The 22,986-nt window shown below is 50.1% G+C and overlaps 1 protein-coding gene across 1 annotated transcript in view; it reads left to right on the top strand.

Annotated features, from left to right (window-relative positions):
- The window catches only part of bicd1a (bicaudal D homolog 1a), a 31,896-nt gene extending 9,183 nt beyond the window's left edge, over positions 1-22,713 (top strand). The window contains exons 2-10 of the mRNA XM_060060892.1: positions 8,912-9,124; positions 11,297-11,449; positions 11,855-12,343; positions 15,505-15,927; positions 16,322-17,143; positions 17,254-17,405; positions 17,714-17,924; positions 18,836-18,924; positions 22,271-22,713. Of these exons, the coding sequence (XP_059916875.1) occupies positions 8,912-9,124; positions 11,297-11,449; positions 11,855-12,343; positions 15,505-15,927; positions 16,322-17,143; positions 17,254-17,405; positions 17,714-17,924; positions 18,836-18,924; positions 22,271-22,391 (2,673 nt within the window). The 3' untranslated portion in view covers positions 22,392-22,713. The remainder of the gene's footprint in view (positions 1-8,911; positions 9,125-11,296; positions 11,450-11,854; positions 12,344-15,504; positions 15,928-16,321; positions 17,144-17,253; positions 17,406-17,713; positions 17,925-18,835; positions 18,925-22,270) is intronic.
- Positions 22,714-22,986: the final 273 nt, after the last annotated feature.

The following is a 22,986-nucleotide window of genomic DNA, read 5'->3' as shown; positions in this document are numbered from 1 at the left end:
TTCAATGGTGCTGACTGGACCTTCTGCATCTGCTATTATTTATATTATGGATTCTCCCGCATACCTGTGGTCCCCCTTATATAATAGTCTACTGTGGGCTATATATATCTACTGGATCATAGCCAAGCCTGTATACTGACAGTGCATGAGCACTATCTCTAGCTCTTTCTTTTCTCTTATTTGTCTTTGAAGGTAAATGCAGAGACAGACAGGGCATACTGCACACTGACCACACCAACCCAATGTTCATAAAACCTAGCTCATCATTTATTCAGGTATAGAGAGAACAATGTGTCCATATATGGTTCAGCAAATCCTGCAGAAAAACAGGTGTATTACCGCAGTTGTTATTGAGCAAGGTTCGAGTCGGCTTCGTAATCAAGAAGATTCCATATGCACAGTGCTTTGCTCTGGTGAGCCTGCTACTTCCTTCCTGTGTGTGTGTGTGTGTGTGTGTGTGTGTGTGTGTGTGTGAGAGTGAGAGTGTGTTTGTGTGTGTGTGTGTGTATTTATGTGAGTGTGTTCTTCTCTCTGTGTGTGTGTGTGTGTGTGTGTGTGTGTGTGTGTGTGTGTGTGTGTGTGTGTGTGTGTGTGTGTGTCTATGCATCATAAGTGGGGGTAAGGCAGGTCTCTGATCTGGGCAGGTCTAATAGGCGAGTTCCACACAGGGACTCCATAAACGGCTGCAGGTCTTTGACCATCCACACACCTCCATCGTCTCAGCCAGGCATAGTGGCCCTCATTTATCAAACGAGCGTACGACAGAAAACGTGCGTAAAATGGACGTACGCTCATTTCAACGTTGAGCTTGGCATTTATCAATTTGAACGTGAGCGCAGGCTGCGATGAAATCTCACGTCAGGTCTGAGCTCGTGTACGCAAGTTTTTTTGGCACAACATACGGGTATTTCAATGATGAATAGTGCAGCACAAGTAGCCCATGTTCAACATCTGTATTAATTACTAAATAAATTGGAATTAGCCCAGCCGTTCAAACAATTACAATCAAGTCAGGCCTAATTAAAAACAGTATTGCTATGAAAATAATTAGAATGTGACAGGTGAAATGTTTATTCAGCTGTCTATATTAACAGGAGCTTTGCCAAATAGGTGGTCGTGTCTCAGCGATGGCAGATCTGGCTCTGTTAAGGACCTCAACGCACAGACGAGAGAGTTTTTCGAGACCGCGCCGATTTTTTTAAGGAGGGCGATGAATGGCTCTTGAGTCGTTTTCGTCTCCCAAGGCATCTCCTGATGGAGCTATGCAATGCTTTGGAGCCACAGTTAAGGCAAGAAACTAGGCGATCAAACGCAATACCTGTGCAGGTTTGCTCTACCTTGGGATTTTTGGCCACCGGGATCTTGCAGCGGGAGATCGGGGACAGGTCTGCTATTTCCCAGCCAAGTATTAGCCGAACCATGCCAGCAGTTTTGGCAGCTATAATGTCCCTCTCCGAACGTTATATTAAATTCCCATATAATAACGATCAGCAAACTGGAATCAAACGGGATTTGTATGCTATTGCTAGGTTTCCAAATGTGATTGGTGCGGTTGATTGTACCCATGTGCGTATGAACCATATATTAATGATTACGCGTACATCAACCGCAAAAGCTACCATTCAGTTAATGTTCCGATTATTTGCGATGCCAGAATGTCAATCCTGAACATGGTAGCCCGATGGCCTGGGGGCACGCACGATTCTTTTATTTTCCAAAATAGCAACGTTGGGCATCGTCTACATCAGGGCGCACTACATGGTCAGAGTCATCTCGGGGAGTTACGCTGCAGTCGCACTGCACCGGCCTCCTCCCGTTTCTTGCTTGGCCGGCTTCACAGCCGCAACACGATTTTTTTGGTGCTGAGCTTCATGTCGGACCATTTCTTCTTCACCTTATTCGGAATTAAATAACTTTAACGGAATGCAAACAATAGCATATATGTGAAATGTTTTAAGCTGGATAACAGAAGTTGAACATTTAATTTATTATTTAATTAATTTAATTAACAAACCTCTTCCGTAGCCCGACGAACATTGGAAACACTATTCACTGCAACAGTTATTTCCTTCCATATAGCATTCTTTTGCTGGCCTTTAATGCCAGCTATAGGCTACCAAATAAAACCAGACGGTTCGCATCCACCAGTGACCCGAGCGTCTCCATTTGGGTCTCGGGAAAAATTCCTCTATTTTACCGTTGGACGTTTCTCCATGTCGTAAAAGTTAGGGGCGAGACTTCTGAAGACGTGCTTTTATATGGGCGTGTTACGTTAATTACGATCGATCTCAGCCGCCGTATTTATCAACACCAAGATCCTTCGTACGCTGGGATTGGTGTGATACGAAGGTTTCGTAAATCTCACGTGGGTCCTATCGTAAGATGAATCATGCGTTCAGATTTGCGCTCATTTCTACGTTCGTTTGATAAATGAGGGCCAGTGTGTGGTTGTGTGTGTGTGTATTAAGATCCGTCTTAAGATCCGTCTTTTGTTTTATTGTCTCTGTTGAAATTACTGGGCAAAAGTTAAATTAAGACAACATATGATAACCCTTAATTATCCCAGAAGGGAAACTATGCAGGGACACACACCACACACACAGTCATGTATGAATGTCTGCCTCACAGGAGCTCACAGCTGTACTGTTTTCCAGCGGCAGGCCTGTGTCTCGCTCTCCATGGTCCTGAAAACCCCAGCCGCCCTCTGGAGAGGTGTGTGCGTGTGCGTGTGCGTGTGCGTGCGTGCAACTGGTATATACATCAAAGATAAATGGGTGCAACTATTCCTCCAGATATTCACTCAGTAAGCGCTCATTTTGAGAGTTAAATAGTTTTCGGATTTCAATTCTGCTTCATGCTTATTATCCCATCCATTATTATTTATAGATGGGACTTTTAGTATTGATTAAGATACCACTTTGATGTCCAAACAAGGAGTAATTCAAAACTTTACCCCTTAAAAAATCGAACCCTATAATAAACTGATGGAACAATATCTTTGTTTGTTGTACATTTTATCAGGCAAAGAGTACCCTAAAGTCATGAGTTAATATCTATAAATAACAGTCTTTAATTGAATGGTGAGCGCTCCAAGTCCCTCTGGGTGATTCCATTAGGAATCAAAGTGCCTTCGCCATGGAGGTTACACACCAGATTAATCACTGCTGTAAAATGCTTTCACCTCTCCCATCGCCGACACACACATACACACATGCACACTCACACTCACATGCACACACACAGATGAAAGCCTTCCATGAGAACTAATCAGAACGAGAGGTGGATGGACATGTGTTACAGCCTCGTCTATTATTATTATTCCAGTCTATACCTCGCTGCAGCGGCCTGCTACCTCTGAGCGTTCCTATCCTAGGGGCCCAGGGATCTGTCTAGTCTGTACAGACGCTGGTGTCTGGACTGGATGGACAGAACCACTGACACCCAGAGCCCGAGGCCTGAATTGAAAGGGGGTTTGATAATGAGCTACTTATACACATCATCTTGACGACAGAATAAACATGAATCCACCCCATGCTGCTTGATAATTATGCCCTGGGAGATTGAGGAATATTTGACCAAATAATCACCTTGAAGGCGGTTCTTTTTTATCTTCGTATCATGGGGTAATGTTTAAGACGCTGCTCAGTGTTTGTCTGGGCCCACCGTGGTCTAGTCAGAGAGTCAGAGTGTCAGCCACCCAGTGCAAACGGGGGGGGGTGGCACTGCATCCATTTGGATGAGGAGGTGTCCTGGCATCGCCCCCTTGGTCTGCTATATTGTCAGTCTTCTGATAAAATGGTCAACAGATGGAGGGAACAGACTTGGAGGAGGTGGAGGCCACCTTATAAGGAGGCCAAAAAACTCAAACCATCTGCTTCTCCTCTGCTGCACGACCTTCCTCATACATCCGCCCAATACTCATCGGATGACGTGTAGGGGTCTGACAGCAGAAGATGTGGAACCTGGCTGGTTGTTGGTTGGGCTCTGGGCTGTGACAACACCTTGTGACTCATTCAGTCTCAAGGATCTCACAATGAATTATGCAGTTTATTCCCAGAGCCTCCCTTAGTGGTTCATTAATAATCACTCTCCCCCTCCCCCGATATGTGGATAAAGGGGGCACGGGCGTTACTAACGTTGCACATGAGGAAGGTAGAAACCAGTGAGGAGTAAACAGGAGAAGGCTGTAGGGATGGCTACACCAGATGGACAAAAATCAAGCAGAAGTTGTTGCTTAACTGTTCATGTGATTACTGAGCACATGTCGGTGGCAGCTCTTACTTACTAAGTAGGTGTACCAGAGGATAGTTACACCACAGAGGTCAAGGTCTGTTTGGATGACTAGTTCTTTAATGTGAACGTGATCATATTTCTCATATAATCGTGAACATTGTTATCCATGCCTTTTGGTCATTATTACAAAAAAAAGAGAAAACGGGCGTAGAATCCTATGATTTTGCCTGTTTCCAAAAAACACTGAATGAATGCGTGTGGATGTGTGGAGCTTGTTCTGGAAACTCCTTGATTTTGATGATTGCATCCAAGGGATGGTTAGGCTTCTCAGTATAACACCACAGTGACTGGCGCATTTCATTTGCAACATCAAGTTCCCAAAGATGAGCCTTTGGGAAGGTTCCTAGAACTCGTCAAAAACGTATATCCCTGTTTGATTTCCATCTGAAACCGTGGGCTCACAGACTCTTCAAATACATACCTCTGGAATATATGGACTAAGAAGAAAATAATGCACTTTTACTTTTGCTCACAAAACAACATATAATATGAAATATAAATAACTAGGTGTTTGATGAATTTGTAATGCATATAGTAGTCTGACTTACCCCAAAAGATACGGCTACATTTTGAGTTGCCCCAGTAGAGTAGCAGAAGGATATGTGAGATGGCTAGGGACTAGTATCCCTAGACTAGACTCCCTAGGCTAGGAACCAGACCCCCTAGACTATACTAGGGACTAGACTAACCAGGCCTATGACCTAGACTCCCTAGACCAGGGACTATACCTCCTAGTCTAGGGCCTAGACTTACTAGACCAGGGACTATACCTCCTAGTCTAGGGCCTAGACTTACTAGACCAGGGCCTAGACCACCTAGTCTAGGGCCTAGACTCCCTAGACTAGGAACTAGACTCCCTAGACTATGGCCTAGACTCCCTAGTCTAGGGCCTAGACTCCCTAGTCTAGGGCCTAGACTCCCTAGTCTAGGGCCTAGACTCCCTAGTCTAGGGCCTAGCCCTAGACTCACTTCACACAAAGGTTTCAGTTCATACATTAAGGATGTTATCCATTGGCTACCTTCTCTGCGGCCGGACTGGGGGCCACATTTGTCGTGAAAGGGGCTGTCATCAGAGATCAGCTCTGCTGCTGGCCACATCTCACTGCCACCAGCCACTATGAGCCAACCCTGGGATGGAGGCGGGAGCTGGATGGTCAAATTGTGGGTTATTATGTGTATGTTTTAAACAGAGCTTGACTGCTAGATATACCTACGAAACGTTCTAACAACTTGGGAGGACAAATAACAAAACTGCATTCAAGTTCTGAGAAAACACACACACTGCCGCTGTCGCCATCCTCCTCGCCGTGCGGTATTCTCGCCCTGGCTGTACCACTGTTGACCACGCTGACAGTCTCTTACCTTGTGACCTCTCTGGCCACAACGGAAACACACAATGTCCCCGCTCTCGGTTCTGCGCGCATTTGCACCTGATGGGGCAGCCCTACTTGGATGCGCACGGGCCCCCATGACATTGTCGTCAGCCGCAGCTGTGTGCATACTTTCAGTGCTCTCATAACTGCGCAACTTAGGCCCCGTCCACACGAAGCCGATTTCATGGCGAAACCGCAAAGGTCTTGTACGGTTCGGCCTTCCGTCCACACGAAGCCGGCGAATCCGCTGACCGAAACCGCAAACTTCTGAAACCACCCTCGGAGGTGGTTTCAAATCTATCAAGTTTCGTTTTGGTTTCGTGTGGACGCCTGAAACCGACTGAAACCGCAAACCATGACGTCATCGCCCCACCCCTCGACCTCCTAGCCAATGGCTCTTAAGCCCGCGGAGTCTCAGAAATCACAACAAAAAAGATGATGGCGGACTACAAGCTTGTAATCGTTCTGCAGCATATCATGTCCCTTGTTGGGTTGCTAAGCCATTATTTATTGAGAATCTAGTTCGCCATCGTAGAAGAGCTGTTTGTTTGTGTTAGTGGTTCGGGGGGCAGCCTTTATGCGCATGCTCGCCTCTTCTTCTTCTGGATTTGTGTACCAGAAGCAGCGCCCCTTATGGGCCTGGAATGTTTACTACAGCGTTTCTACAGATCTATCCGGTTTCGCTTGGCTTCGTCTTTACGGAGATACTTCGAAACCGGATAGATCGAAACCGTAACGGTTTCGCCCGTTTCGGCTTCGTGTGGACGGGGCCTTAGTCTTGAACTCGGCAAAAGAGAGAGTCTCATCACTTTGAGTGATAAAAATGGAAAAAAGCTTAAATGATTCTGGCAGCCCCTTCAAAATCATTGCAACCAATAATCCATCGCTTAAAACCTCTCCAGCATTACGCAGTGCTGTGATTGAAGTCTCGGCGCGTATGACATAATCAGTCACACTCTCAAAACTCATCTTTTGCAAGGAAGTCCGTTCTGTATACAGGCATGCAATGCGGGGCTTACCCTTGCCTGCATAATGGTCGCGTAAAATCCTGAGAGCTGCACGTCCGTCATCCGCTGCCTCTCGCATGACCAGAGACAAACTTTTGTCATCAAGGAATTGGATAAATTCCGCGTACGCTTCCGCGTTCTTCGCCGCATCCTCGGCCAGTGCGTTTTCTTCCGCGCCACCGGCTGGTTGATTCAAAATTGTGTCCTTCAATTTCTGCAACCGCATATGGCCCAAAAACTTAGTCTCCCACAGTTCATAGTTCTTTTCGTCTCCGTCAAACACAAGACGAGACCAACGTGAACTTGTACGTTCGCTCATGGTCCTGGCACTCCAATCCGTGAGACACGTATTCAAACTCGCTCACAAACAAATGTCTCTCGGTGCCTACTCACGCCGGATATCTCTGTGCACAAACGTCAAACGCTCCTGGGCCCATAACCTGTTAAACAGAGCTTGACTGCTAGATATACCTAGGAAACGTTCTATCAACTTGGGAGGACAAATAACAAAACTGCATTCAAGTTCTGAGAAAACACACACAAAGTTTATATTGTGCAGGTGCATCAGCTTATATAGGCAGTCACATGACACACACACCTGAAATGAATCATCAAGAATTGGGAGCACAATCAGTTGGCAAGTCATCAATTAACAGTATGTATCTTCATAGCCGGTTTGGTATTGTCTGTTTTTCTGTGTCTCTAAGTGTTCATATTCATTTCTAATCATATACACAACGTTGGATGATGGCTTGAATCAAGTTAAATATTGAAAGGCAGCCCTGTGGTCAGAGAGGTCGTCTGCCTACGGAGTCATCACATTTTCTCTATGCATAAATAATAAGAATCATCATGTTGTACCGTTTTAATAATTAATCTCATGCAATGGAGCTCATTCCATTGGGGCCAAGTGCTCTGGAAATATTAAGCACCTAATCGGTATCTCAAAAAATAAATGTACATTTCTTTACAGACATTTTTACAATCGAACAGGGACACCATTTCTAAGTGGATGTACTAGTCATAAGCCCAGCTGCACTTAGAGGTTAGAAAAGTACGAGAGCAAAGTGCCGATATGGCTCGTATGATAACATACTACTCTCTGAGGGTGGCGATAGTGCATGTGGTTTTAGCTGACCGCCGGTGATGGTCAGCAGAACGGTCCACGGTCTATTGGCCGTGTTCCATCACACAGGGTCTAATGATAGCCTACAGGAGGCCATCAAGACCTCTGAACTTTAGATGGTGATTGCAGAGTTCATGACAACCCCTATGCACTCACAAGTATTCTCTGCGGCAAAGGAATATAGAGCAAGTTTTACGATGGTAGAAGCCTATACGCTGTCTCGAGTTGGGCTGGAGACAGTCAGACAGGCAGTTAGATGGTTAATAAGATATAAGATAGGGAGTCCAACTCCCATCATAAAGTTCAATCCACAATATCCATGTATGCATCATTGATCAAGATGCATGGCTCTATACTGCTCCGATATGTCCATGTATGCATCCATGATCTAGATGCATAACTCTATACTGCGTCACAATGGCTAGGTGACTTTGGCTTGTGGATGTATCTGTCTCTAGCATATCCCTCGTCCCTCCAGGGGTCAGTGGCTCTGGTATGTTTGGGGCTGTTGATGCTTGCTGCTTTTTCCAAATCAAAGTGGAGCTCCTTCATGGTGTTAAGTCAGCCTTCTGCTCTGTGAAAACCTGTGTCAGGAGAAGGGGAACAGTGTTTTTATTGATCACAGATACAGGAGGCAGGCTGAAATATAATCTCAGAGAGAGAGAGAGAGAGACAGAGAGGGACATAGGGAGGGGAAGATAGAGAAGAAGTCTGACCAGGGTAGTCTGACTCAAAACAAACAAGAACACCCCTAGTGGTGATCATTGGATAATACAAGGTGTATATATGAAGTCGTTTGTTGGCACAATCTGAGAATGTCTATATGATTCTGTGTGCATTTTCTCATGATAGTTTACCTTTTCTTAAAACAATATATTAATCTGTTACTTACTGCCAGAGACAGAGTGGGGATCTTAGAAGATATTATTTCAGCTCTTTGAAAAGTGACATTGAAATCAAATCTCCAAGATCTCATACAATCATTTATCCTCTCTCTCTCTCTCTCTCTCTCTCTCTCTCTCTCTCTCTCTCTCTCTCTCTCTCTCTCTCTCTCTCTCTCTCTCTCTCTCTCTCTCTCTCTCTCTCTCTCTACCATCTATATTCCTCCCCAGGCGTTTGGCCAGGCGTACTCCAATCAGCGCAAGGTGGCGGAGGACAGTGAGACCAACGAGGAGACGCTGCTGCGGGAGTCGGCCTCCAAGGAGGCGTACTACTCTGGGCGGCTGCTGGAGCTCCAGACGGAGCTGAGCCTCAGCAAGTCGGTGGCGTCCAACGGCCAGGCGGAGAGCGAGAGGCTGGGCGTGGTCGTGGGCGACCTCAAGGAGGTATGGTCCTGATCGTCAACGCATAGTCACTTATTTACTTCTACAGAGTCCCTGAGTCAATGAATGATATTCACTACAGCACATGCACTGCATACACACACACACACACACACACACACACCTACACACAAACACACCCACACACACACACACACACACGGAAAGGGGGGGGGGGTGGTTGTAGTCTTTTCACTCGGTTGTCCGTAACAACAGTAGGGCTAGAATCGAGCAAAAAGACTACAACCACCCTCCTTTTGGTTTCCGGTTCCGGTCCGGTTTCCGTTTCATTTACAAAATGCTGATTTAAAAAATGCCAAATAAAACACGACAGAAACAGTTTTTCGCTACGATACTTCATTAAGAACATCAACGAACACCACTTATCACTCGATGAGTTTCACATTTCTGAAAACGAACGTTTAGGGGTGTTTTTTGAATGCCCATAGCCAGCCATTGTGAAGAAGGCAGGGGCGATTCGAAATTAGCCTATACTCGAGACAGGACCAATATTCAAAATTTCGGTCTTAACCACTCTATTTCATCCTAGACAAACCAGAAAGGGGGCTCAATGTTCAAAATACCGGAATTGTTCTTAAATGGGAGAATTTAAGGGAAGTGAGAAAATTCTGATATGTGAAAAAAGGCGTTGGGATGAAGTTTGTTTATAGTTTGAGGTGTGTGTATAAGTCTCTGTGTGTCCTGGCTGCAGTGGGCCCCGGTGAGGTTCGAGCCGGGGTCAGACAATGTGTCGGGCCCCCATTGTAGAGGCCAAATCCAGCACTAAGCTGAGGACGAGAGAAATGCACTGAGCTCGGCACATGAGTGCGTGTGTGCCTGTGTTTATGTGTGTGTGTGTGTGTGTGTTTGCATGTGTGTGTGCGTTTGGAATATTGTGTGTGTGTCTGTGTGTGTGTGTGTGTGTGTGTGTGTGACTTCACCTACAAAGCAGAGAGCAATGAGGAGTCATTAGTTGCGGGTGGGGGAAAATTAGAGTCGATACTGTATATCCAGTGCATTGTTGTCGATGTTTTGTGTCATGGTTCCCATCATACTTTGAATACACTGCCCGTGATTCAGTCCTTACTGTAAATAAACTACTCATGAGCCAGTGCATACTGTCAATTAAATGCACATAAATCATTGCATACTCTGAAAAAACTGCAGCACTTAGCCCAAAGGCAGGCCACAAGAAGGCCACAGGCAGCCCACAGACAGCTTAAAGGCAGCCAACAAGGGGCCAACAGGCAGCCAGGGAGGCAGCTACGCCTACACATTCACGGAAAGAACGAGTATCATACAGCAGGAAATCATTCTGGCACACCGAAGATGGCACGTTGTTGGATTTGTCTACAAGAAGAGAAAGTCTGTTTCTTTGCCTGCAATTTCAAACACAATGGCTATAGCCTCGGATCTCTTTCTCTACAGATACCTAGGACTCAACATTGATTATGTTATTCACTCAGAGTTCAGTTCATGGGACATGTGGGACATCTTCTGATAAACTACTGATTATTATCTTCCTCAGCACTTCTGGCTCGAATTTAAAAAGATGGATAATCTTCATGGAATCACGGCCCAGCTGTCATGCAATCTGCTGTTCTCTGAAATTGTTGAGGGTGGCGTTTTAACATCCAGAGTTAAAAGTAAAAGTTTGAATATATTTAACACATTTTTTAATGATTTACCAATGACAAAAACATGAGCATGGACCACATTCAAGGCCGTCTCATTGAGTATTTTTCTCTTGCCAGGACATTTTCTCTTTGACATATTCTCCTAACCAGCACTGGCCTTGGGCTCTGAGACTCACTGCTTCAGACGCCTCATCAGGGCTATTTGATCGGAGTTAGAGAGCGCTGACTCATACACTCACCAACCGAGCGGCAATTTGTCTAACAGCCTCTCTGAACAAGTTACCGTTTCCTTTACTTTTCCTTAACAGTGATCTGTGAATTATTGCCATAACAGCAAACCAATTGTATTTTATGCATATTTTGCATTATTTACATTGTAATGACTTTGTTATTGATATCTTTTTTATATATTTTGTACGTTGCATATTTTGTATTGTTGCTGATGTGCTCATATGCTGAAGCATTGCTTGGCAGACTCCCTTATATTCTGCTGTGGTCGTCTAAAGGTCCCCCTTCTTCCTCTCTCTCCTGTCCCCAGAACAACGACCTGCTGGAGGTCCAGAGGAGCAGGATGAGGGAGGAGATCAAGGAGTACAAGTTCCGGGAGGGCCGGCTGCTGCAGGACTACACGGAGCTGGAGGAGGAGAACATCACCCTGCAGAAACTGGTCTCCACGCTCAAGCAGAACCAGGTCAGGAGCACATAGACCAACCATAGACCAAAACATACACACAAACACTAACACACCTGAACATACGCAGACATTTGTAAAGGTACCACCCATCATACACATTTAAATTTAGGGGAACCAAATCAACTTATAACCATTCATTCACACACCGACGGCGGAGTCAACCATGCAGGGCGACAGCCGGCTCGTCATGGGCAGTCAGGGTGAGGCGTCTTGCTCCGGGACACCTCGACACTCAACTAGGAGGTGCCGGGGCTCCAACCAGCAACCTTCCGTTTACCAGTCCACCCTGCTCTACCACCTGGAGCTACTGCCGGCACATCGTTTGGCCGAAACGTCCTCAGGGGATCTGACCGCGTTGCTCCTGCCGTCTCATCTCACGCTGCGTCTCCTCCTCTTCCTCAGGTGGAGTACGAGGGTCTGAAGCACGAGATCAAGGTGCTGGAGGAGGAGACGGTGCTGCTCAACAGCCAGCTGGAGGACGCCCTGCGGCTGAAGGACATCTCCCAGGGCCAGCTGGAGGAGGCGCTGGACTCGCTGAAGAGCGAGCGCGAGCAGAAGAACAACATGAGGAAGGAGCTGGCGCACCACATCAGCCTGACGGACAGCGTGTACGGCGCCGGGGCCCACCTGGCCCTCACCGTCACCGGGGTGGAGAACATCAAGTTCCCCGAGGACGCACTGGGGGGCCCTGGCCTGCCCCTGGCCAACAGCGGCAGCGAGGACAGCAACCGCTGCCCGGGGCACCTGCACGCTGCGGGCGCCGTGCTGGCCAAGATCAACGGCGTGGAGTACCGGCCCGGGCGCAAGGGGGAGGGGCTGCTGCCTGTGTCAGACCTGTTCAGCGAGCTCAACCTGTCGGAGATGCAGAAGCTCAAGCAGCAGCTGCTTCAGGTGGGTCCATTGGGGGCATGCCTGCATATGTGTGTGTGTGAAGAGCAACGGGAGCTATAGTTATTGCAGTTACTGTGCCACACTCAAGACTCTTCAAATATTTATGTGCAACGCTTGAATCTGCCCACAGATCCCATTCAGACAGAGGTGGACAATAGGCCATGCTATAAACATCCTCTATACAACCACACTGCTAATGAGTGGCTTCCACATTACACATAATTCTACAGAACCATTTCATTGGTCTGCCGAACTGTAGTGTGTGTGTGTGTGTGTGTGTGTGTGTCTGTCTGTCTGTGTGTGTCTGTTTGTGTAAATGTTTGACCATGACAGGTTGAATTGGCGCATGATTTGTTTTTGCTGATAGATTTTTAATAACGCGGTGAAGGGCTCTAATGACGATGTGGTGACATGACATTCACTAAAGCATGCACGCTTAGTTTACCTGTTAGGGAGCTGCGGGTGCAGGCAGGCAGGTAGGACCCAGACGCAGACGGTTTCAGGAAAACAACACTTTATTCTTGCCTAAACGCTAAGGCACAGGAATCAGGGAACTCGGGAGACAACAGGGAACTCGAGAGGGAACAAGGAACTCGGGAGACGACAGGGAACACGGAACACGCAGGACTAACAACCACAACTAACCACAGCAAACCACAATGACAGCAAAAGGGACAAAGGAAAGACGAGGGCTTAAATAACAAACACAACGAGGAACAGCTGAGACACATTAGGGGAGGGAACAGTAATCAACACAGGAGGGAAACACACACACCATGACAGTACCCCCCCCTTAAGGGTCGACTCCCAGGCGACCCACGACAAGCAAAACAATGAAGAAAGTCAAACCCAAAACGGGTGGGTGGAGGGGCGCCAGGAGGGGGGAATCAAAAAAAAAAAAATGGACTGGGGCAGAGCCGAGGGACGTCAGGCGGGCGGCCAGAAAACTGCCCCAGGGCATGGCAGGGAGCCTCAGGCGAACGGCCTGGGGGGCAAGCAGAGGCAGAGTGAAGGCGGAACCCTTCAGGAGGACGGCGGCAAGGACGATGAGGGCTCAGTCCCTCAGGAGACCTGCAGTGGCAAAGAACCCCCTCAGAAGGCCGGCAGCGGTGAAGGCGGAACCCTTCAGGAGGCCGGCGAAGGCGAGGTAGGGGGCGGGTCCCCTCAAGAGGAAGGCCAGGTAGAGGGCGGGTCCCCTCTGGAGGAAGGCCAGGTAGAGGGCGGGTCCCCTCAGGAGGCAGGCCAGGTAGAGGGCGGGTCCCCTCAGGAGGAAGGCCAGGTAGAGGGCGGGTCCCCTCAGGAGGAAGGCCAGGTAGAGGGCGGGTCCCCTCAGGAGGAAGGCCAGGTAGAGGGCGGGTCCCCTCAGGAGGAAGGCCAGGTAGAGGGCGGGTCCCCTCAGGAGGAAGGCCAGGTAGAGGGCGGGTCCCCACTGGAAGGCAAGGTAGAGGGCGGGTCCCCTCTGGTGGAAGGCCAGGCAGAGGGCGGGTCCCCTCTGGTGGAAGGCCAGGTAGAGGGCGGGTCCCCTCTGGTGGAAGGCCAGGTAGAGGGCGGGTCCCCTCTGGTGGAAGGCCTTGAAGGGGAACCCCCCTCGGGAAGGTGTGGAGGAGGGCCCCCACAGGCAGGAACGGAGGCCGGTCCCCCTCTGGAAGGAGCAGGGGGCGGGCCCCCTCAGGCAGGAGCGGAGGCCGGTCCCCCTCTGGAAGGAGCAGGGGGCGGGCCCCCTCAAGCAGGCGAAGAGGCCGGTCCCCCTCTAGAAGGCGAGGAGTGGGCTCAGGAACCGGACAGGGCTCGGGGACCGGAGTCAGTGCGGGAGCTGGAGTACCAGGAGGAACCGGGTGGTACCCCAAACCCTCCCAGCGATCTATTGCCTTATCTAAGAAGACTAATAAATCCTCCCACTCACGGCTAACTTGATCGTCCGCTGGGTCCAATGTTGGTGCCGTCATTCTGTTAAGGGGGCTGCGGGTGCAGGCAGGCAGGTAGGACCCAAACGCAGACGGTTTCAGGAAACGGCACTTTATTCAGGCCTAAAGGCTAAGGCACAGGAATCAGGGAACTCGGGAGACAACAGGGAACTCGAGAGGGAACAAGGAACTCGGGAGACGACAGGGAACACGGAACACGCAGGACTAACAACCACAACTAACCACAGCAAACCACAATGACAGCAAAAGGGACAAAGGAAAGACGAGGGCTTAAATAACAAACACAACGAGGAACAGCTGAGACACATTAGGGGAGGGAACAGTAATCAACACGAGGGAAACACACACACCATGACACCTGTACCATTCCCATTGTTAGTTTTGATGGTGGCCATTTCTACGCGGCAATTTAGAACATGCAGCATCGTAGAGAAAGCACTAGGATCTCGAGCCAAGCCTGGAACAGTCCCCAGAAACAGGGTGCTCTCGCGCCATGTTAGCAGAGTGTCCTGTTAGCGCTGTGTGGCTAGCTCTGAGGCCGCAGGGAAACACCTGTCAGTGGGATTAGCATCCAGGAGGAAGTTGCCAGACAGAGACACACAGTCTCTCTCATCACCCTTTAGCTGAGAGACATGTCGACAGGAATAGAATGTAAAAACAATAAATAAAAAAATCTAATAAAGTGCACACATAAGGTGACAGAGGAATATATATTGCTGGCGCACAACAGAGTCCAGAGACCCCAGTACTGCTCTATCTGTGCCTCTATGTCGCACTCTGATCACTTCCTCTACCCCTCTCTACCTCCCCCATTCTCACTCTCTCCCCCTTTCACTCCCTGCCACGGCTTGCATGGGGAGGTGAACCCAAACGCAGACATCAGACATAGGTTAGAAGCAAGGGGTAGCTTTACTTGATTAGAATAGGCGGACCAAAACAAAAAAAAATAATATTTCAGGAAATTGCTGAGGCTTTTTGGGACTTCTTCTGGATTCCATTGCTGTCTCAGAGATAACCCCTAACCTCAATGGCAAATATACAATATGAGAAAGCGGTTATCATTGATGATATAATTACTTCACTTCAATCTTAAAAAAGATAAAAAATTGAAAAGATTGGCTAAGGGCACAGGGAGTGCACATTGTTAGTTACTAGTCGGTTAGTTCTGCATGCTCCAGCTGTTTGTGTGCAGTACCCTGCCTGTCTCACCCTGCAGTGCCTCCTCCCGTCCTGCAGGTGGAGCGTGAGAAGGCGGCGCTGCTCATGACCCTGCAGGAGTCTCAGACCCAGCTGCTGCACACGCAGGGCGCCCTCAGCGAGCAGCACGAGCGCGTGCACCGCCTCACCGAGAGGGTCAACGCCGCCAACGGCCTCCGTGGCGACAAGGAGTCGGAGGACTCGCAGCGGAGCGAGAAGCCCGACGGGGGCACGCCCTCGCCGCCGGCCAACGACGCCCCCCACGACTACGACCCGGACATCCGCGGGTTCGAGGTCCTGGAGTGCAAGTACAAGGTGGCGGTGCTGGAGGTGATCGACCTGAAGGCCGAGCTGAAGGCGCTGAAGGAGAAGTACAACAAGGCGCTGGAGGCGGCGGCGGAGCGGGCCCAGGGGGAGAGCTGCAGGGGGGAGGACTGCCGGGCCAAGGCGCTGGACGAGCAGGTCCGCCCCGGGACACTCCAGCGCTCACACATGCAGCCACTGTCATCCAATCATAAGACAAGTCTGCAGAGAGAAGCTATAGAAGTCCAACATCATTATTATTAATGTACTATTAGTGCAGGGAGCCTAATTTAAGTACAATTCACAAGTTCAATGTACACACAAAATACACACATCAAGATACTATAATATATAATGTAATTCTTTCATAAAAATGAACCTCTTACAATGAATCCAAATGAGCATCTCTAACGATGTACACACACATCAAGATACAATAACATTTATCGTTAGAATTTTTAATAAATTTTAACATCTGACAATTGAACCTAATGAACATCTAACGAACCAACTCATTAACCCCACCCTCTCACGCCCCTCTCCTCGCCCCCAGGTGCGCGGCCTGGAGCGCAGCTGCCGCGAGGGCCGGGAGCGGGTGGGGCGCCTGGAGGCGGAGCTCCGCTCGGCCAGCGCCGTGGCGACGGAGAGCCACGGCATGCTGAACACGGCGCAGGACGAGCTGGTGACCTTCAGCGAGGAGCTGGCGCAGCTGTACCACCACGTCTGCCTGTGCAACAACGAGACGCCCAACCGCGTCATGCTGGACTACCTCCGCCAGCGCCGCGCGCCGCGCGGGGGCAGCCTCAAGGGCTCGGACGACGTCCGGGCGCTGCTCACCCCGCGCCTGGCCCGCCGCCTGGCCGCCGTGGCCGCCGCCTGCTCCTCCGCCGACTCGTCCAGCCCCCCGCGCAGCCCCATGGACTCCCCCTCCAAAGAGGCCCCGTCTGGGGAGGGCCAGGCCAACGGCATCACCCCCACCACCACCACCAACAACGCCAACGCCAGCACCACCAACACCACCAACGGAGACAGGGGCTCTCCGCTGGGGTGCCAGGGCAGCCCCCCCCGCTGCCCCCTCGGCCTCTCCCCCTCCCTGTCCCCGGGGCCCTCGGAGGCGGGCAGCGACCTGCGCAAGGAGCCCATGAACATCTACAACCTCAACGCCATCATCCGGGACCAGATCAAGCACCTGCAGCGGGCGGTCGACCGCTCCCTGCAGCTGTCCCGGCAGCGGGCCGCCGCCCGGGAGCTGGCGCCCATGCTGGACAAGGACAAGGAGGCGTGTCTGGAGGAGATCCTCAAGCTCAAGTCCCTGCTGAGCACCAAGAGGGAGCAGATCGCCACGCTGCGGCTGGTGCTCAAGGCCAACAAGCAGGTGACCGCCCCGGGCCGGGCTTTGTTCTGTTAGTGTGCTCAGGAGAATGTTCCTTATTCGTGATCTGTGACGAGGCCTGAGATACTAAAGACCCTCTTGTCCAATGGCAGACAGCAGAGGGGGCACTGGCCAACCTGAAGAGCAAATACGAGAATGAGAAGACCATGGTGACGGAGACCATGATGAAGCTGAGGAACGAGCTGAAGGCTCTGAAGGAAGACGCCGCCACCTTCTCCTCTCTGAGGGCCATGTTCGCCACCAGGTGAGACCGGCTTCTGGAACATTCCCCCAGAGACCTGTAACACACGCGCAGTAGGGACTGTGTTAGGAGAACATCTCTATTCATCTTCATTCACCTAGCTTGGCGACATCATGGTTCTTAATGTCGGAGCATGCGGATCCCCAACCTCAGCAGTATTTATTTGGTTAATTTGGTTCCAAAGTACTTAGAACCAAGATGGCCGCCAGGTGAACAAGGCCCAATCGGCTCCATTCCAATCCTTTCTACCCTGTATCTCCTCCACTCTCTCCTCCACTAAAGGGTAACCGAGACCTTTGTGTCCCCCCCAGGTGTGACGAGTACGTGACCCAGCTGGACGAGATGCAGCGGCAGCTGGCGGCGGCGGAGGACGAGAAGAAGACGCTGAACTCCCTGCTACGCATGGCCATCCAGCAGAAGCTGGCGCTGACCCAGCGCCTCGAGGACCTGGAGTTCGACAACGAGCTGACCTACCGCGGCCGCGGCACCAAGGGGCCCAAGATCAGGAGCAGCCCGCCCAAAGTAGGTCGCCGCAACACCGCCAGGCCACCCCCACCCCAGCCATAGCGCTGGTCAGTCCGGGTCAGCTCCAAGGTGTTATCAGTAGCCAATTAACTGCAGGACATCAACTGATTTGATTGCAAACCTCATAGTCTGCAGAGCGACATGGCAGCATGCTGCATACATGTATTTGCTCACAGCGCCCCCCAGTGGTAGTGGCTGTGGCTATTGAATCTTTCATAAGAATACGCCTTAGACAGTTATTATATCTAACTCCTTCCTACTATAATGGACATTATGAACCCAGATAGTGATTTATAAAATAAATACCAAATTGGCTCACAGTTATATGTACCTATTTTTAAAAAGTTCTTTGTTCCACCAGTAGTAAAACCAGTTATACAACTTTGTTCACTTATTTTTCCAAACACAATGGATTGTACCGTCAAACAATCACACCATTTGAAACACAAGTTATAAACAATTACCTGGAAATGTGTACAAACAAATTTCTTGACGGAGGACATATTTTGTAGATGTGAATCTCAGAGGGAAATTCTTTGTCTGTCTGTCTGTCCGTTATCTGTCTATCTGTCTGTCTTATCTGTCCGTCTGTCTATATGTCTTTCTGAAAATGTTCCATCAAGGTGAGAAAAGGTTTACATTTCATGTTGTCCTCCTTAGGCCAACCCCCCTTACATTGATATTATTAGTATATTATAATCTAGATATACCAAAAATATATCTATATTACGTCCTATCGGCCTCAACCTATACGTCCTATGCTCCGAGCCGGCTTACCTAGAGTCATCTCTCGCTGAAACTGCCCCCCTTGACCTCCTGCCCCCCCCCCCCCTCCCCAGTCCCCTGATGTGTGTTGTCTTGTGAGCTAACCCTGTGTCACTACTCTGTACGTCTGTCTAATGTATCAGTCTCTTGTAGATTGTCCGCAGCCTGCTGCTGCCACGATACCGCCACTTTCCCCACAAGTAAGGCGAGGGAGAGTCCCAGCGGGCCCCAGGTAACCAGCCCTCCAGGGCGCCTCAGACGCAGCCAGCGCACCCCGCCCGCACACCGTCCCACCGACACACCGCAGCTTTACACCATCGCTGGCCTTCTGCCACTGCCCTTCTCTGTGTTCTGGCTCTCTCTTCATTCTCCCTGTCTCTCTGTCTCTGCGCTATTTCATGTCCTTCCCCTGGTCAGGGACGCGTGCTGCATTTAAATGAGATGCCCATAGCCAAGCACATACCTTTTTCTTTCCTTCTTTTTTTGCTCTCCAAAAACTCTGTCCACTTGGTCCTCTTGGATGTCACACCAGGTGAACCAATGATAGAGTTTGGCTTTGCTTCACACAGAGGGGCCTCCCTGTTACCATGGAAGCGTAACAGCCCCAACTTCAGAATATTGTTTAGTACAGGAAATGCAGTATTCTTCCGAATCGATACCTGACTGGATGCATGTCTTTTCTTTTCTTTTTTTGCGGTATGCATGTATTCAAATAACAACACACCTGCACATAAGCACGGGCTCTAAACATCCAGCTCCAACACAATGGCATCAACTTCTTCAAATTACAACAACTTCCTGTCTGCAAGTAGGGACCTGCAGCTGTGTGGATTATAGATAGATAGATAGATATATACTTTATTAATCCCGGGGGAAATTCAAGTATCCAGTAGCAGCCGAAAACACACATAAAAACAGTGCAGATGGATGTGCAAAAATACAGATATAAATAAATAAAATGTCCATTGTTGTAATCTATTGTCCTCCCTGCCTTTACTGGGAGCTGTTGTACAGTCTGATGGCCAGGGGGACGAAAGAGTTTTTTAGTCTATTAGTGGAGCTGGACTGGGACAGCAGTCGGCCACTGAAAACACTCTTCTGCCTGGTGAAGGTGTCATGCAGAGGGTGGTGGGTGTTGTCCAGGATGGACAGCAGTTTGTCAAGGGTCCTTCTCTCTGCCACTGTCACCAGAGAGTCCAGCTCTGTTCCCACTACTGAGCCAGCACTCCTCACCAGTCTGTCCATTCGACCAGCGTCTCTCCTCCTGCTGCTTCCTCCCCAGCAAACCACAGCATAAAAGAGCACGCTGGCCACCACAGACTGGTAAAACATCTGCAGTAGTTTTTTGCAGATGTTGAAAGACCCCAGCCTTCTCAGGAAGTACAGACGGCTCTGCCCTTTCCTGTATAAAGCTTCCATATTTGCTGTCCAGTCCAGCTTGTCGTCCAGCTGCAGTCCCAGATATTTATAGGTCCTGACCACCTCCACATCGACCCCCTCGATGGACACGGGTTGGAGATGTGGTTTCTTCCTTCTGAAGTCCACCACCATCTCCTTGGTCTTGGAGGAGTTCAGCTGCAGATGGTTGGACCTGCACCACCTCACGAAGTCCTCAACCAGGCTCCTGTACTCCCCCTCCCTTCCATCCTTGATACAGCCAACTATCGCAGTGTCGTCTGAGTATTTCTGCACATGGCAGAGCCCAGAGTTATGCTGGAAGTCGGATGTATACAAGGTGAAGAGGACGGGAGAGAGCACGGTGCCTTGTGGTGCTCCGGTGCTGCTGACCACAGTGTCTGACGTGCAGCCCTTCAGTCTAACGTATTGTTGTCTCTCTGTGAGGTAGTCCGTAATCCATGTAACCAGGAGTGGGTCCACTCTCATCTCTGTCAGCTTGTCTCTCAGCAGGAGCGGCCGGATGGTGTTGAAGGCGCTGGAGAAATCAAAAAACGCGATCCTCACAGCGCCGCTCTCCCTGTCCAGATGAGAGTGGGCCCTATGGAGCAGATAGAGGATGGCATCCTCCACGCCCACCTTCTCCTGGTATCCAAACTGCAGTGGATCTAGTGCGTGGTGGACCTGGGGTCTAAGGACATGGAGCAACAGCCGTTCAAATGTCTTCATAATATGTGATGTCAGTGCTACTGGTCTGAAGTCACCCGGCTCCCTGGGGTGTTTTTTCTTAGGAACCGGGATGAGACATGAAGTCTTCCAGAGCATTGGGACCCTCCCCAGCTGCAGGCTCAGGTTGAAGACATGCTGGAGTGGCTCCCCCAGTTCAGCAGAACAGGCTTTAAGCATCCTTGGACACACTCTGTCCGGGCCTGCTGCTTTCCTTGGATGAAGCCTCCTCAGCTCTCTGCTCACCTGATCCTTGGTGATGGTGGTGTGGAGGGGGGTTGAACTGTCCATGGGTGTGGAGGCTGGGGGTGGGGGTGGTCTGCAGTCTGAGGTGGTGGAATTGGGGGAGGTGATGGACATGGTGTGGGTGTGAAGTGGACCATCGCTGGTTGTGGGAGCTGGAGTGTCAAACCTGTTAAAAAACAGGTTTAGCTGGTTTGCTCTTCCAGCATCCCCCTCTCCTGTGATGCTGCCCTTCTTCTTGCAGCCTGTGATGGTTTTCATGCCATCCCAGACCTCCCTCATGTTGTTATGCTGCAGCTTCTGTTCTACCTTCCTTCTGTATTCCTCCTTCGCCTCTCTCAGTTGGACCTTGAGTTCCACCTGTATGCGCTTCAGCTCGTCTCTGTCACCTTCCTTGAATGCCCTCTTCTTCCTATTCAGGATGTCCTTGACATTACTGGTGATCCAGGGCTTGTTGTTGGGGAAGCAGCGTACTGTTTTGATAGGGACCACAACGTCCATACAGAAGTTCAGGTAGTCAGTAGTGCAGTGTGTGACCCCCTCTATGTCCTCACCATGTGCTCCCTGCAGCACCCTCCAGTCAGTACATTCAAAGCAGTCCCTCAGAGCCTCTGCTGCTTCAGGAGACCATTTCCTGAAGGAGCGTTTGGTCGTAGACTGTCTCTGGATCTGTGCTTTGTACTGTGGCAAGATTATTAAAATTATTATTAAAATTATGAAGTCAGTAAGAGAGAGGCGAAGAGACCATTGCACTATCAATCATATAAAATAATGGCTTTTCTAATTCAAGATTGAGGAGATAACTGCAGTTTTCTAACGGCAGTGAATAAACAAGCCCAAGACTGGGCAATGGCAGATCTCCACCGACGGCCCTGTCCTTTCAAAGACATGTGACGTGTTCAAGTTCACAATTGATTGCTGAATGACACGTTTCAACCCTGATGCCCTCATCAATACAAGCTCCAGGCTCCTACAGCAATGACGTCATCATGTTGGTTGTTCCCTCTTGTTTCTCCTTCATGTCGGCTTCGAGCCTCCCGTTACACGTCTCTCTGCTAAACCAAGGCAACTCTGTCTGCACTGATCGCGTGATTTGCGTGTTTGTTGATCGTGTTGATTTCGTACAAAAAACATCATTCTTAATCAAAGTTGTGTCGGATGTTGTCCTCAGACGCTCACTTTTTACTTTCCTCCCTCTCTCCTCCTTGCTTCAGTCCTTACCTGGTGGTGGACCTCCAGGGGTACCGCTACACAGCCCTCCCCACTGGCTCCCGGCTCCCCCCCTTTGAACCCCGGAACTGCCTGACCCAGCCACAACAACCCCCTGGTACCTAATCTCCAGCCCCACCTCTCCATCCATAGACCCCTCCTCTCCACCCATGGACCCCACCTCTCTACCCATGGACCCCACCTCTCCACCCACCTCTCCAACCATGGACCCCACCTCTCCAACCATGGACCCCACCTCTCCACCCACCTCTCTACCCATGGACCCCACCTCTCCAACCATGGACCCCACCTCTCCACCCATGGACCCCACCTCTCTACCCATGGACCCCACCTTTCCACCCACCTCTCTACCCATGGACCCCACCTCTCCAACCATGGACCCCACCTCTCCACCCACCTCTCCACCCATGGACCCCACCTCTCTACCCATGGACCCCACCTTTCCACCCACCTCTCTACCCATGGACCCCACCTCTCCAACCATGGACCCCACCTCTCCACCCACATCTCTACCCATGGACCCCACCTCTCCAACCATGGACCCCACCTCTCCACCCACCTCTCTACCCATGGACCCCACCTCTCCTACCATGGACCCCACCTCTCCACCCACCTCTCTACCCATGGACCCCACCTCTCCACCCACCTCTCTACCCATGGACCCCACCTCTCCACCAATGGACTCCTCCTCTCCACCCAT

This window comes from Gadus macrocephalus, chromosome 9, assembly GCF_031168955.1.
Source record: "Gadus macrocephalus chromosome 9, ASM3116895v1".
NCBI classification, from domain to species: Eukaryota; Metazoa; Chordata; class Actinopteri; order Gadiformes; family Gadidae; genus Gadus; species Gadus macrocephalus.
The sequence above is the reverse complement of the archived record's forward strand: the minus strand, read 5'-3'. Positions and strand labels throughout refer to the sequence as shown.